Source organism: Carcharhinus amblyrhynchos, chromosome 1 (genome assembly GCF_965287045.1).
Source record: "Carcharhinus amblyrhynchos chromosome 1, sCarAmb.v2.hapA, whole genome shotgun sequence".
Lineage (NCBI taxonomy): Eukaryota > Metazoa > Chordata > Chondrichthyes > Carcharhiniformes > Carcharhinidae > Carcharhinus > Carcharhinus amblyrhynchos.
The window spans coordinates 41,180,378-41,196,163 of NC_137324.1; the positions used below are offsets into that span (position 1 = coordinate 41,180,378).

Sequence of the window (15,786 nt, forward strand, 5' to 3'; positions counted from 1 at the left end):
CCCTCCTCATTCCCTCTAACCCTCTCCACTGCACCATCCCCTCCTCATTCCCTCTAACCCTCTCCACTGCACCATCCCCTCCTCATTCCCTCTAACCCTCTCCACTGCACCATCCCCTCCCCACACCCCCAACCCTTTCCACTGCACCATCCCCTCCCCACACCCCCTAACCTTCTCCACAGCACCACTCCCTCCCCACACCCCCAACCCTTTCCACTGCACCATCCCCTCCTCATTCCCTCTAACCCTCTCCACTGCACCATCCCCTCCCCACACCCCCAACCCTTTCCACTGCACCATCCCCTCCCCATACCCCCTAACCTTCTCCACAGCACCACTCCCTCCCCACACCTCCTTACCCCCACCACTGTACCAACCCCTCTCCATATCCTTGAGGCGCCCCTTCCCTCACCCCACCCGCCACTTCACCACACCCTCCCCACGCTCCTAATCCCTCTCCACACCAATAATCCCCCTCCACCACTGCACCAGCCCCTCCCCATAGCCTCACCGCAGACACTGAACCACACCCTTGTTCCACCCCCATCCCAACAGCCCAGCCCCCACAATTCCCTGTGACTACATTACAATTGTCTTCACTCTAAAGCCATCACACGTGTGCCAAATGTGAACACTTAATGATTATTGACCTAGGAGAGGATGTCCGCAGGCTTTAAACATGATGGAATTTCACACTAAGACATCCTCAGCTGAGCAAACCCAATGATCTCATCTCTTCCGCTGTAATCCAGTGGAACTGCAGATTGACCAGGTCACTTGGTTTATAAGTGGAACATGAGCTATTGACTGGGGGAGTGCTGGCTGTCACCAACAGCTCAAATTCATGTCATTCAGCTCCTGATAACCTGGCAAGTCTTTCCCAAACAGTCCAACAGGGGGCAGAGTTCTCTCAGTGCAGAAACAGCCGCTCTGCCTTGATTGATTAAACGGTTAAACCTTTTCAGTTGCCCTGTATATGAAAAAAAAATTACAGCACAGGAACAGGCCCTTCAGCCCTCCACGTCTGCACCGACCATGCTGCACATCTGAACAAAAAACCCCTACTCTTCTGGGGGGCTATATCCTCTAATCCCATCCTATTCATACATTTGTCCAGACGCCCCTTAAAATTCACTATTGTATCTGCTTTCACTACCTCCCCTGACAGCGGATTCCAGACACCCACCATCTTCTGTGTAAAAAACTTGCCTCATATATCTTCTTTAAACCTTGTCCCTCGCATCTGAAGCCTATGCCCCCTAATAATTGACTCTTCCATCCTGGGAAAAAGCTTTTGACTACCTACTGCGTCCATGTCCCTCATAACCTTGTAGATTTCTCTCAGGTTGCTCCTCAACCTCTGTCATAAAGAAAGGTTCTCCAGCCTCTTCTCATAGCTAATGCCCTCCATTCCAGGCAACGTCCTGGTAAATCTTTTCGGTACCCTCTCCAAAGTCTTCACGTTCTTCTGGTAATGTGGAAACCAGGACTGAACACTACATTCCCAGTGCGGCCTAACCAAGGTTCGATAAAAATGCAACACGAGTTGCCAATTTTACAGCTTGCTGGCTGCCATGAGTGGGTTGGGGGTGAGCAGGGCGGTGGGGCGGGGGTGGGGGGGAGAGGTTGCAAATGGTTGTGAGCAGAAGGCAAAGACTGTGATAGGTGGAAAGCAGAGAGATTACATGACAAGAGGGATGGTAGCGCAGGGCAAGAGAAGATGTTAAATGGACAAGTAAAGAAATAGAACATAGAACATTACAACGCAGTACAGGCCCTTCGGCCCTCAATGTTGCGCCGACCAGTGGAACCAATCTAATGACCCTCTAACCTAAACTATTCCAATGTTATCCATATGCCTATCCACTGACCATTTGAACGCCCTTAAAGTTGGCGAGTCCACAACTGCTGCAGGCAGGGCATTCCACGACCTTACTACCCTCTGAGTAAAGAACCTACCTCCGTCCTATAATTACCACCCCTTAATTTAAAGCTATGTCCCCTTGTGTTAGCCATCACCATCCGAGGTAAAAGGCTCTCACTGTCCACCCTATCCAATCCTTTGATCATCTTGTACGCCTCTATCAGGTCACCTCGTAACCTTCTTCTCTCCAATGAAAATAACCTCAAGTCCCTCAGCCTTTCCTCATAAGACCTTCCCACCATGCCAGGCAACATCCTGGTAAAACTCCTCTGCACCCTTTCCAATGCCTCCATGTGTTTCTTATAATGCGGCGACCAGAACTGTACGCAATACTCCAAGTGCGGCCACACCAGAGTTTTGTACAGTTGTAACATGACCTCATGGCTCCGAAATTCAATCCCTCTACCAATAAAAGCTAACACACCGTACACCTTCTTAACAACCTTATCAACCTGGGTGCCAACTTTCAGGGAGCTATGCACATGTACCCCGAGATCTCTCTGCTCGTCAACACTACTAAGAGTCCTTCCGTTAGCCCTATATTCTGTACTCCTGTTATTCTTACCAAAGTGAATCACCTCACACTTTTCCATATTAAACTCCATCTGCCACCTCTCAGCCCAGCTCTGCAGCTTATCTATGTCCCTCTGCAAACTGTAACATCCATCCTCACTGTCTACAACTCCTCCGACTTTGGTGTCGTCAGCAAATTTACTAATCCATCCTTCTACACCCTCATCTAGGTCATTTATAAAAATGACAAACAGCAGTGGCCCCAAAACAGATCCTTGAGGTACACCACTTGTAACTGAACTCCAGGTTGAATATTTCCCATCAACCACCACCCTCTGTCTTCTATCAGCTAGCCAATTCCTGATCCAAACGGCCGAATCACCCTCAATCCCATGCATCTGCATTTTCTGCAGTAGCCTACCATGGGGAACCTTTTCAAACGCTTTGCTAAAATCCATATACACCACGTCAACTGCCTTACCCTTATCCACCTCTTTGGTCACCTTTTCAAAAAACTCGATAAGGTTTGTGAGACACGACCTACCCTTCACAAAATCGTGTTGACTATCCCTAATCAATTTATTTCTCTCTAGATGATTATAAATCCTATCCCTTATAATTCTTTCCAAAACTTTGCCCACAACAGAAGGAAGGCTCACCGGTCTATAATTCCCAGGATGGTCTCTACTCCCCTTCTTGAACAAGGAGACAACATTTGCTATCCTCCAGTCTTCCGGCACTATACCTGAAGTCAATGACGACATGAAGATCAAAGCCAAAGGCTCTGCAATCTCGTCCCTAGCCTCCCAGAGAATTCTAGGGTAAATCCTATCCGGCCCAGGGGACTTATTTATTTTCACACTCTTAAGAATTGCCAACACCTCCTCCTTATGTACCTCAATCTCGACTAGTCTACTACCTGGTATCGCAGTATTCTCCTCGACTACACTGACGTTTTCCTGCGTGAATATGATGGGCTGAATTATCCCATCTGGGGCAAAGTCCTGTGGCGGGGCAGGGACAGGGAATGGCATGGTGACACAGTGGTTAGCACTGCTGCCTCACAGTGCCAGGACCCAGGTTCGATTCCCAGCTTGGGTGACTAGAATTTGCACATTCTCCCCGTGTCTGTGTGGGTTTCCTCCCACAGTCTGAAAGACGTGCTGGTTCATTGGATTGACCATGTTAAATTGATCCTCAGTGTACCTGAACAGGCTCTGGAGTGTGGCAACTAGGGGATCTCTACAGTAATTTCATTGCAGTGTGAATATAAGCCTACTTGTGACTAATAAATAAACTTGACTTGATTGTTTCCTCTGTGGAGGACAATGGGAAGCCACACCCTATTTTCCGATCCCGGCCTCATTATTTACATGTCTGGGATTTACTGCCGTTTTGCATGGTGGACGGGCTTGATTGTGCGCATCCTGCCATCATATCCAGTCACCATCCAGAATCCTTACTGTCGGCACTTACCTTTCAGAGATGTCATGAAGGGGAGGAGCAGGTACACCATGCCAGTTTAATGGTGCCTACCTGCGTACTCTCCTTGATCATATCAAGGTCAGGAGGGGTACTCTCTGCCAGGCTGATAGAAAGAGGAAGTCCAGCATGGAAACTGGTGGACACAGATGGCCGATGCCATAAGTGCACATGCGTTGTACAGGAGGTTGGCAACTCAGTGCCACCAAAGGATGAATGACCTTATTCATTCTGTCAGGGTAAGTTTCATCCATAATCCACAAAGCCACCAAAATGTCAGGGCCCGTGGATTAGTGAATGGCATGCCCTGCCTCACAGCCCCACTTCAGGTCAGCCACAGTGCAGTAAGGGATAATGTTGTCTCTTTCACAGATCAGCAGGCATGGGACATGGAATAGGGGTTTGGGGAGGGGGAGGTCCCAGCATTGCCACACAGGGAGTAAGCATGTATGAGCCATGTGGATGTGGTCTGAAGGGAGCTGCTCCATAGCATCTGCCCAATTCACATCAGTGGTGACTTGCCATACAGAGGTGGGCTGTCTCACTAAGGTGTGAATGAGGAATGGTCTGAAATACATTGCTTCAACCCTGATCTCCATCTTCCCAGCCGTAGGGTCTGTGCCTGTCTCTCAAGAGTCTGCCAACCACCCTCGCCACTGACACTCCCTCACCTGCTCAACCAACTCACTCTGCCCCTGACGCACTCACCATGATCAAACTCAGTTACCTCCCCAGGAGGCAAACATTGACCTTGCAAATCCTCTCTTGCATATGCACCTGGGCATTCCCCTCTCCCCCATACCCCAAGGGCCTTTTGGCCCTTCTTGTCTGTGCTGAACCATTTTTTGCCTAGTCCAACTGATCTTTTCCTTCTTACCCTCCCACCTCCTTAGACACCTTTAGCCCTCTGAACATCCTCCCCCTTCCATCCTAGGATTAGGCTATTGAGTTGGGTGACCAGCCACGATTGTGATGAATGCTGGAGCAGGTTCAAAGGGTCAAATGGTCTCCCCCTCTCCTATCTTCTATGTTTTTATGTTTCTAATTCCAGAACATTTTAATTTTTTTCCCCTTCAAGTATTCAAAGAGCAGATCATCTGTTTTTGTTGGTGATGTTGGTTGAGGGGTAAATCCTGTCCAAGACACTGAGAAGTATCACAGTGTCAGAGAAGAAGTTTGATGAGGACTTGTCTGTTGAGGTAGTATGGGCTGAGATTAGAAATAGGAGAGGAGAGGTCACCCTGTTGGGAGTCTTTTATAGACCTCCTAAAAGTTCTAGAGAGGTTGAGGAAAGGATTGCGGAGACAATCCTGGATAGGAGTGAAAGTAATAGGGTAATTGTTATGGGGGACTTTAACTTTACTAATATTGATTGGAATAGAATATAGAACATAGAACATTACAGCGCAGAACAGGCCCTTCGGCCCACGATGTTGCGCCGACCAGTTAAAAAGCAATGACCCTCTAACCTAAACCAAACCCTTTCCATCCATAAACCTATCCACGGATCTCTTAAATGCCCCCAAACTAGGCGCATTTACAACTGCAGCAGGCAGGGCATTCCAATCCCTCACCACCCTCTGGGTAAGGAACCTACCCCTGACATCTGTCCTATATCTACCGCCCCTTAATGGCTATAGCTCTAGCTCATTAGAGGGGTCAGTTTTTGCACAAAGCGTGCAGGAAGGTTTTTTGACTCAGTATGTAGATAGACCAACTAGAGGTGAGGCTATATTGGATTTGGTGCTGGGAAATGAGCCAGACCAGGTGTTAGACTTGGAAGTTGGTGTGCATTTTGGTGATAGCGACCACAATTCGGTTACGTTCACCTTAGTGATGGAAAGGGATAGACTGGAACCTCGGGACAGTAGTTTTAGCTGGGGAAAGGGTAATTATGAGGCTATTAGGAGAGAATTAGGAAGCATAGGTTGGACTAGGAGACTACAGGGGCTGGGAACGTCCGAAATGTGAAGTTTTTTCAAGGAGCAGCTACTGCGAGTCCTTGATATGTATGTCCCTGTCAGGCAAGGAGGAAATGGTCGAGCAAGGGAACCGTAGTGCACTAAAAAAGTTGTTTCAGTCGTTAAAAGGAAAAAGGAGGCTTATGTCAGGATGAGACTTGAGGGCTCAGGTAGTGCACTGGAAACCTTTAGATTGGCTAGGAGGGAGTTAAAGAGTGAGTTAAGAAGAGCTAAAAGAGGACACGAGAAGACTTTGGCTGATAGGATTAAGGAGAATCCTAAGGCGTTCTATGTTAAGAACAGAAGATTGGTTAGGGCAAGATTAGGGCCAGTTAGAGACAGCAGTGGGAAGTTATGTGTGGAACCGGAAGAGATTGGAGAGGCATTGAACCAATATTTCTCTTCGGTATTCACGCAGGGAGACATAAATGTAGCTGTGGAGAACACTGGGTTACAGGGTTGTAAACTGGATAGTATTGCAGTTGATAAGGAGGATGTGCTAGATATTCTTGAGGGTTTGAAAATAGATAAGTCCCCTGGGCCGGACGGGATTTACCCTAGGATTCTCTGGGAGGCAAGAGAGGCGATTGCAGAGCCTCTGGCTCTGATCTTCAGGTCGTCGTTGGTCACAGGTATAGTGCCAGAGGATTGGAGGATAGCGAATGTTGTCCCATTGTTTAAGAAGGGGAACAGAGACTTCCCCGGGAATTATAGACCGGTGAGTCTAACTTCTGTTGTGGGCAAAATTTTAGAAAAAATTATTAGGGATAGGATTTATAGTTATTTAGAGAGTAATGTACTGATTGGAGATAGTCAGCACGGTTTCATGAAGGGTAGGTCGTGCCTTACTAACCTTATTGAGTTTTTTGAGAAAGTGACCAAAGAGGTGGATGGGGGTAAGGCAGTTGACGTGTTATATATGGACTTTAGTAAGGCGTTTGATAAGGTTCACCATGGAAGGCTTCTGCAGAAAATGCAGATGTATGGGATTGGGGGTGATTTAGTTAATTGGATCAGGAATTGGCTAGCAGATAGGAGACAGAGGGTGGTGGTTGATGGAAAGTATTCGTCATGGAGTTCGGTTACAAGTGGTGTGCCTCAGGGATCTGTTTTGGGGCCACTGCTGTTTGTAAATTTTATAAATGATCTGGATGAGGGTGTAGTTGGGTGGATCAGTAAATTTGCTGATGACACCAAAGTCGGAGGAGTGGTAGATAGTGAAGAGGGGTGTCATAGTTTACAGAGAGACTTGGACAAGTTGCAGAGCTGGGCCGAGAGGTGGCAGATGGAGTTTAATGCGGAAAAGTGTGAGGTAATTCACTTTGGCAGGAATAACTGATGTGTAGAGTATAGGGTTAACGGTAGGACTCTGAATAATGTTGATGAACAGAGGGATCTAGGTGTATATGTACATAGATCCCTGAAAGTTGGGAATCAAGTAGATAAGGTAGTTAGGAAGGCATACAGTGTGTCTTGGCGTTTATTGGTAGGGGGATTGAATTTAGGAGCCGCAACGTCATGTTGCAACTGTACAAAACTCTGGTGCGTCCGCACTTGGAGTATTGTGTGCAGTTCTGGTCCCCACATTATAGGAAGGATGTGGAGGCATTGGAGAGGGTGCAGAGGAGGTTTACCAGGATGTTGCCTGGTATGGAGGGGAGGTCCTATGAGGAGAGACTGAGGGATTTAGGGTTGTTTTCGTTAGAAAGAAGGCGACTAAGAGGGGACCTTATTGAAACATATAAGATGATTAGAGGTTTAGATAGGGTGGACAGTGATAGCCTTTTTCCTCGGATGGAGAAAGCTAGCACGAAGGGGCATAGCTTTAAATTAAGGGGTGGTAGATAAAGGACGGATGTCAGAGGTAGGTTCTTTACCCAGAGGGTGGTGAGGGATTGGAATGCCCTGCCTGCTGCAGTTGTAAATGCGCCTAGTTTGGGGGCTTTTAAGAGATCCGTGGATAGGTTTATGGATGGAAAGGGATTGGTTTAGGTTAGAGGGTCATTGCTTTTTTAATTGGTCGGCGCAACATCGTGGGCCGAAGGGCCTGTTCTGCGCTGTAATGTTCTATGTTCTACGTTCTAAGTATTTACCTGCTCTCCCTCATGCAGCGCGATGGAATTCTGTTTCTTTAACATTCGCCTGGGAGCCAAATCAGCACCTTGGTTTAATGTCTCATCTGAAAGATGGCACTTCTGAGTATGCAGCAGTCTGTCAATACTGCACTTGTATGTCAACCTGGATTAAGCACTCAAGTCTCTGGAGTGAGACTTGGGGCAGTATTCCTATGGCGTGTTTTGTGGCAGGAAGAGTGGCAACCTATCATGGAGTTTCCCATTATATGCATCTCTCACTGCCCGTGTGGGGTGAGAGGAGGGGAGTGGCTTCATCATCAGTGGGACTGGAAGCTCCCATTGGCAGGAATGGCTGGAAAATCCCATCCTTGAATCTACAACCTCCTGGTTCAGAGGTGAGAGCGCTGTCACTGAGTCACTACCGGAGAGAAAGGAACGAGCTAAACTTTTATTCATATCATTCATGATGAAGAAAGAAGAGGAGAGGTTAATAAATACATTTTGGTCCCATTGTTGTGGAGAGATCCAACATCTACTTTTCAATCAATATCCAAATATATAAGACGTTAAAAAAAGTATCACCAACTTTCAATGTATTTTTCTTTGCTCCCCTCCCCCCCATTTATATTCAAATAAATTCCCATGGATGGGACAGAAGTAAGCAGCTAGCAGGCATGAGTGGCCCTGGAGATGCATTTTTTTGAGTACTGGTGTACTAAGGCACAAATTGCACTTAATCTAAGAGCACTTAAAATCAGATTTTGTATTCCATCTGGCATTGTTACTGTCAAATTATTCTGTTGATAAAAGCAACCACAATCATTTAAAATAAATACTAGTTTTAAATGTGATGTTGTTCATTCTCAGACGGATTTCATGCACTTACGATTTTTTCTCACTTTCCCTTTCATTGCCTTTAGGTCACTGCATTGTACCTTCACTCGGCTCCATTTTGATAGATCATCACTTTTTAAATGCCAAAATAATCCTAAAACTCTGAGCTATCTATTCTCTCGCGGATGTGTGTAAATAGCATGTTCTCTCTTACATTTGATGTCCAACATCCTCAGCATTTTACAAATAATATATATTGTTCTTCAACCTCGGATACCAAATGTTAACTCAGGGCCCTTTCTGACCAAAAAGCATCTATTTTAGATCACGTCATCCAGACTGGCATTAGCAACCATCCTATGCGGCATGGTGGCACAATGGTTAGCACTGCTGCCTCACAGTGCCAGGGCCCTGGGTTTGATTCTGATGTTGGGTCACTGTCTGTGTGGAGCTTGCATGTCCTCCCTGTGTCTGTATGGGTTTCCTCCCACAGTCCCAAAGACGTGCTGGTCAGGTGCACTGGCCATGCTAAATTCTCTCTCAGAGAAGCCAAACAGGTGCCGGAGTGTGGCAACTAGGGGTTTTTCACAGTAACTTCATTGTGGTGTTAATGTGAGCCTACTTGTGACACTAATAAATAAACTTTATTACCAGGTTAAGTGTTTTTGTTACCAGAACAATGGATAAAATGAAGTGACAAATTCTTAATAACAAGCCACCAGACAGGACTTATGTCCCACAAGATGCAGGAGATTTAAATTTTTTAAAAGTATTATGGTTTTCATTTTAAAATACACGAAAAAGGGCAGTTGCCCGATCAACCGTTTAGCAGATTAAGGTTTGTGTAGAAGACGTTATTTGAAGAATCAGAGACTGTGGGGCATCAGGCTCACTAGATGGCGCATGCAGCATGACAGCTGATTCATGCTCTCTACACCATCGTTAGCTGCTGTACCAGAATTAATTAGTGTCTCTGCTGCTGTCACACACTCCAGTTCCCCAGTGCTGTGCGTATATGCGAACAAGACATTTTTATCCACTACAGAATAGCAGAATTAAGAATCTCACAAAATAAGACGCTTCAGATGCTGTAATGTTAACAGTGAATGAAGTTGATAATATTTAATTGTCAGGATGAACGTGATTTGCATTATGACATTAGTACCTCCAAACACTGGGGGTTTCTCCATTTCATAGAATCATAAAAGAGCAGGAGGCCATTCAGCCCATCAAGCCTGTAACTGACAACAATCCCACCCAGGCACTACTCCCATAACCCCGTGCATTTACCCTGTCAGTTCCCCTGACACTAAGTGGCAGTTTAGCGTGATCAATTCACCTAACCTGTACATCTTCAGAGTGTGGGAGGAAACCGGAGCACTGGGAGGAAAACCACGCAGACACGGGGAGAATGCGCAGACGCTGCACAGACATTTCATGCAATTTTGAAGGGATTGTCGAAAATACTTCTCAATAAGTGGGTCTAACATTAGCAGCAGAAAATCCTACTCACCCACATACACGCTCAAAATCATATTGTATTCATCAATACTTTGCAGAATAATTTTTGAGTTTGTACTAGAACTTCAACAGGATATTAGGGAATAAAAAAAATTCCAAGAATGCACTATAAAAATGTAATTAGTTACACCAAGCTAGATTCAGGAAGCACTGCTTATGGAAGAGGATTATTCACTATTACATGTATGGTCAAGATGTTAAAATGAACTGAATTTTAAAATTGCTTGGCGTTTTTTCCCCAATTCGTTATAGAGTGAATCATTTTGCGGTAAAATTGTAATTCTGAGACATTCACTTAAATTGCTTGGGACAATCCGCATCATTCTGACTTCAAATTAAGCTATTTTAAGTCAAACTTGACAACACAGAGTACTATATACCTTGTCAGATATTTATATTGGATAGAGTAAATTTTAGGAATGAATGGGTGGGAAATCCTGTCAAGCGAGTTAACTTCGTCATCCAAGTTTGTGAAATGCACTCCTGGTATAAAAAACTCATTTGACAGGCAGCACAGTGGCACATGGGCAGCATGGTGGCATTGTGGTCAGCACTGCTTCCTCACAGCTCTAGGGACCTGGGTTTGATTCTTGGCTTGGGTCATTGTTTGTACAGAGTCTGCATGTTCTCCCTGTATCTGCGTGGGTTTCCTCTGGGTGCTCTGGTTTCCTCCCATAGTCCAAAAAAATGTGCTGGTTAGCTGTATTGGCCATGCTAAATTCTCCCTCAGTGTACCTGGACAGGTGCCAGAGTGTGGTGACCAGGGGATTTTCACAGTAACTTCACTGCAGTGTTAATGTAAGCCGACTTGTGACACTAATAAGTAAACTTTAAACTTTAATATTATAAATTCTTCCTTTACACATAAAAACATACAGATGTTGCCAAAATCACTGCGGCTTTGGCCTCCAAATGTGGCAGCTCAGCATGGAGACAACTAAGAAGGATGTCAGCAGTTATTGCCACAAGGCTCTCACACTCATGCTCACCCTTAACACTTTCTCATTTGACAGCTGGCAATCCATTCAATTTCCTCCTTGACTCACTTTCAGTTCGTTTTATCATAATACCAATTTGTCATATAAACCTTTCTGAATAAACACTGTAACGTATCCTTGACAATGTACACAATCTAGAATCTGCTATCCAGCTTAAAATATGTACTAATTTCATGGTGTGTTGAATATTACACAGTGTTTATTGTAATGTGTATCTTTACATAATACACAATACATTGAATAACAAAATATCAAGCTACGCAGGGCAGGAAAAATACTCTGATTACTGTTCTTAATACAAAATGAACACTTAGGAATGAATTGGGTAATGTTAACTTAATCAGCTTTACCCAATTATCTTCCCAGATTGGTGGGAAATGTTCTATTACATCACAGAAATTTTACCTGTGTTTATTTGCCTATGATAATTAAGCGTGCCAGGGAAATGTTTTGGGTCTGCCTGGATAGCCTTTGCATGTTTAACAGTATTAAGCCTTTATATGTAAAAACAAAACACAATGGATGATAGAAACATGAAATAAAAACAGGAAACAATAGAAATACTCTGCAGGTCAGATGGTATCTGTGAGGAGAGAAACCTTTCAGGTTGATGACACTTCATCAGAAAGGTTAATGTCAACTCAATTTCTCTCTCCATAGATGCTGCCTGACCTAGTGAGTCTTTCCAACACTATCTTTTTTCATATTGTCCTTATGCAGAGTTTGCTTGAGAGTCTTGTTATTTTTTCTGATACTGCTATTTCTTAATATATTTATACATATGTTGTTTTAAACTCAGCCTTAATTTTTCTGTTTGAATCTGAGATTTATTTCCTCTCAACTGCATCTGTTCCTGTGAAAAGTGAAAGTGAAACATCACTTTCAACTCTAAAACACTGGGCAGAATTTCATGCCCATGGTAAGTTGAGTGCCAGGGGACATTTACTCAGCTGGGAGGGTGGTGGGTAGAGACTTTGTCACTTTCCTGTCTCCACTTTGATTAAGTGTGTGGTGGGAATGTCCATGGAAGGCATTCCCACAGCCCCTCCAGACACTAATTGAGGTCTTTTAAGTGGAGAATTAATATCCATATAAGGGCATCATCCCACTGTCACTGGTATTAACCAAGAAGTGGGTTGGGGGACTTACCAAATGGGCAGAATGATAAGCAAACCCTGGGTTGCTTGCAGGCTCCTGGAGAGCAGTGGGGGTGTAGGGGGGATGGGTCTCTCATTCAAATACACTCAGTGCTTTATGAATGAACCTGGCATCAAGGAAGAGTGGGGTTGCTGAGAGTTATCTCCTTCCCCTGCTGCCAGAGTGAGGTTATCAGGATCTATTTTAAATCACTGCTAAGGCAAAGGCTCCATCTTCAGAATTACTCTTCATATCTCCATTTCCTGATGCTTGGCTTCCAGAGGTTGACCTATGAATGGGCTTGTTGTGGTCCCAGACAACTTTTAACAACAAAAGTTGACTCAGTTCAAATCAGGGAATTAAGTAGTACAGAAGGAAGCCAATTGGCCCATTGTGTCTGAGCTGGATCTCAGAAACAGTTATCCAATTAGTCCCGTGTCCCTGCAGTTTGCCCATAGTCCTTTTCAATTATACACACCATCTACAAGGCACATCAAGAGTTTGATGGAATGCTCTCCACTTGACTGGATGAATGCAGCTCCAATAACAGTCAAGAGATGTGATGCTATCCAGGACAATGCAGCCTGCTTGATTGCTATCCATAAACAGTCAATACCTCCACCACTGACACCCAGTGTGTGCCATCTACAAGATGCATTACAGGAACTTACCAAGGCTCCTTTGGTAGCACCTTCCAAACCCATGACTGCTAACATCTAGAAGCACAAAGGTAACTCGATATCTGGGAGCACTACCATCTGGAAGTTTTCCCCAAGCCATTCACCACCCTGATTTGAAAGTGTATCATCATTCCTTCACTGTGGCTGCGTCAAAATCCTGGAACTCTCTCCCCAACAGCACTGTGGGTTTTTCTTACACCACATGGACTGCAGCAGCTCAAGAAGGCAGCTCACCACTACCTTCTCAAGGGCAAGTGGGATGGGTAATAAGTGCTGGGCTAGCCATAGAAGCCCACATCCCATGAATGAATTGACAGATTTTTTTTAAAAAAAATCCCAATTCCTATTAGATTGAGAGCAGCCAGTTTATTTTATTATCTATTGCTGACAGACAATGCAGTCCTGACCCCAGCATCCAATTCGCCACTGGACTTTCACAAAGTGCCAACAACAGCGGGAAGCTATGTAAATGAGCAGACCTCACTGCTGGATCAGCGCTGTGAACTGCAGCTCTCAGTGACGAGGCACCAGAACTTTGCTTTTGGCTCCTTGACCAAACGCAATGCAAACTATTATTGTTGAGGCTCTCAGAATTTCGGCTGAATTTTTCTTTTAAAATTATTAGCAGTGCTCGTTGCAACCGACCAAGGCAATCATATCACTCAGCGTTGCTACCAGGTCTATATAAAACCACTATAAGCTGTCTTGCAAGAAAGTGTTTCCATGGTAACAATGCTACTTTAAACGACTCGGGTATTTGAGTTACTGCAGCAAAGATTACCGAAATCTACTATTCATAAGTACGCAGTTACACTTTTTTGACTGGAGCGTTTAAAATAGAGGAAAATTGTATCGATGTAATGTAGATATATGAATATATAATACAGCTGTTACATATAGATATATTATAATATATCCATTATAGATATATTAATGTATCATTACTGTAATAATTGTAGATTTGCATATTAGTAACACTTTACTGAAAACATGAATTATTCCTGTTCTAATTCAATTTGCTGGACAAGATAAGCACTTTTACTCCTTCATAGCCAGGAACAGTGTGCATGGGCGTTCAGAAATTGTTCTCTGCTTCTGGAATGAAATAAGGTGCCACTTACCGCTTGAGCGTAGGCACCGTATGCACCAAATTGAATTGCCATTGGGTTGAACATCCCCATCTGCCCTGCCATTTGCTGCATGCGACGCATTGTGCGTTCCTTGTCGGTGTCCGCAAATTTTACCACTAGGCTCGAAGATGCCCCCTGAAAGGCAGAAAGAAGAAAGAGAAAACAAATCAATAGAGTTGCCAAGCAGCACCACCGTGACTCCCTGTAACCCCCCAGCCGTCTCATTGAGCCCTTGCTGCTTCTGACTTTGATTTGCAATATTTAGGACAGGAAGGTTGTACGTTTTCAATTTGTGAAAAACATGTTTTTGGTGATAACGGAGAGAACAAACAAGCTGCGGTTCATTTCTTTTCTGAGCATCATCTGTTATCGGCACAATCAAATTATCTGGACTGCAACACATCCTGACTCCTGGTCTTTTTAAAATTTCACTTTCATAATGCCTCCTTCAAGCAATCCCATTTCACTCTCGGCTTACTTTGGGGCCAGTTTATTAATACTCGGGCTGCTGCGTAAAGCAATAGAAGAACATACTTTTGTTTACAGATCCAGATGAGAACTTGTTCCCTTAAACTCTGTGGGGCTCATGGAATTTTGATAGTTGCGCACAGGGCAATCGAAGCAGTTTGTTCTCCCAAATGCGAACCTGACCAAGATTGGTGGCACTGTGACTCGTTGCCACCGGATTCAAGTCGGCTGTTTACAGGGACAATCATGCAGTAGAGTTAGGGTCAGAACATAGCATTGAGAATAATGGAGTGTGAACTGACCAGTGTAATGTAGACCAACTGTGCTTCCCCGACCATTTAAAAATTCTTCAGGGCACACAATGAGTGATACTGGACCAGCTGATGAAATGCAATGCCTGGTATTCTGTTTCATTGACCGCACTTTTGAATGGATTTATGATATATCGAGCTAAAAGAGAAACAGAAAATGCTGGAAAATCTCAGCCGGTCTGACAACATCTGAGGAGAGAGAATAGAGCCAACGTTTCGACTTTGGGTGACCCTTCATCAGAGCTTCGTCTGCTCTGACGAAGGGTCACCTAGACTCAAATCCCTGGGTAGGATTGTTGGACCACAATCCCACGCAGGTCTTAACCCCATATCCCTACATATTTTACCCAATAATCCTTCTAACCTATGCATCTCAGGACACTAAGGGCAATTTTAGCACGGCCAATCAACCTAAGCTGCACATCTTTGGACTGTGGGAGGAAACTGGAGCACCCGGAGGAAACCCATGCAGACACGAGGAGAATGTGCAGACTCCACATAGACAGTGACCCGAGCCGGGAATCGAACTCAGGTCCATGGAGCTGTGAAGCAGCAGTGCTAACCACTGTGCTACCGTGTCACCCCTCTTTTGCATAGCCTGTCAAGATGAATTTCTACCCTATTGAGTGATAATTGATACCTCTCTAAAAAGTAAAAAAAAGTTCTCTTCCTGAGTAATAATGTAGTTTATGAAGTGGAGGCACACCAATGGGCAGCACAGTGGTTAGCATTGCTGCCTCACAGCTCCAGGG

General features: G+C 44.7%; 1 protein-coding gene across 7 annotated transcripts in view; it reads right to left on the reverse strand.

Moving 5' to 3' along the window:
• Window positions 1-15,786, reverse strand: part of celf4 (CUGBP, Elav-like family member 4) — a 1,183,497-nt gene that overhangs the window by 181,820 nt on the left and 985,891 nt on the right. For all 7 annotated transcript variants that reach the window (XM_080215459.1, XM_080215370.1, XM_080215109.1 and 4 more), the window contains exon 6: window positions 14,247-14,390. In XM_080215459.1, coding sequence (XP_080071585.1) covers window positions 14,247-14,390 — 144 coding nt within the window. The remainder of the gene's footprint in view (window positions 1-14,246; window positions 14,391-15,786) is intronic.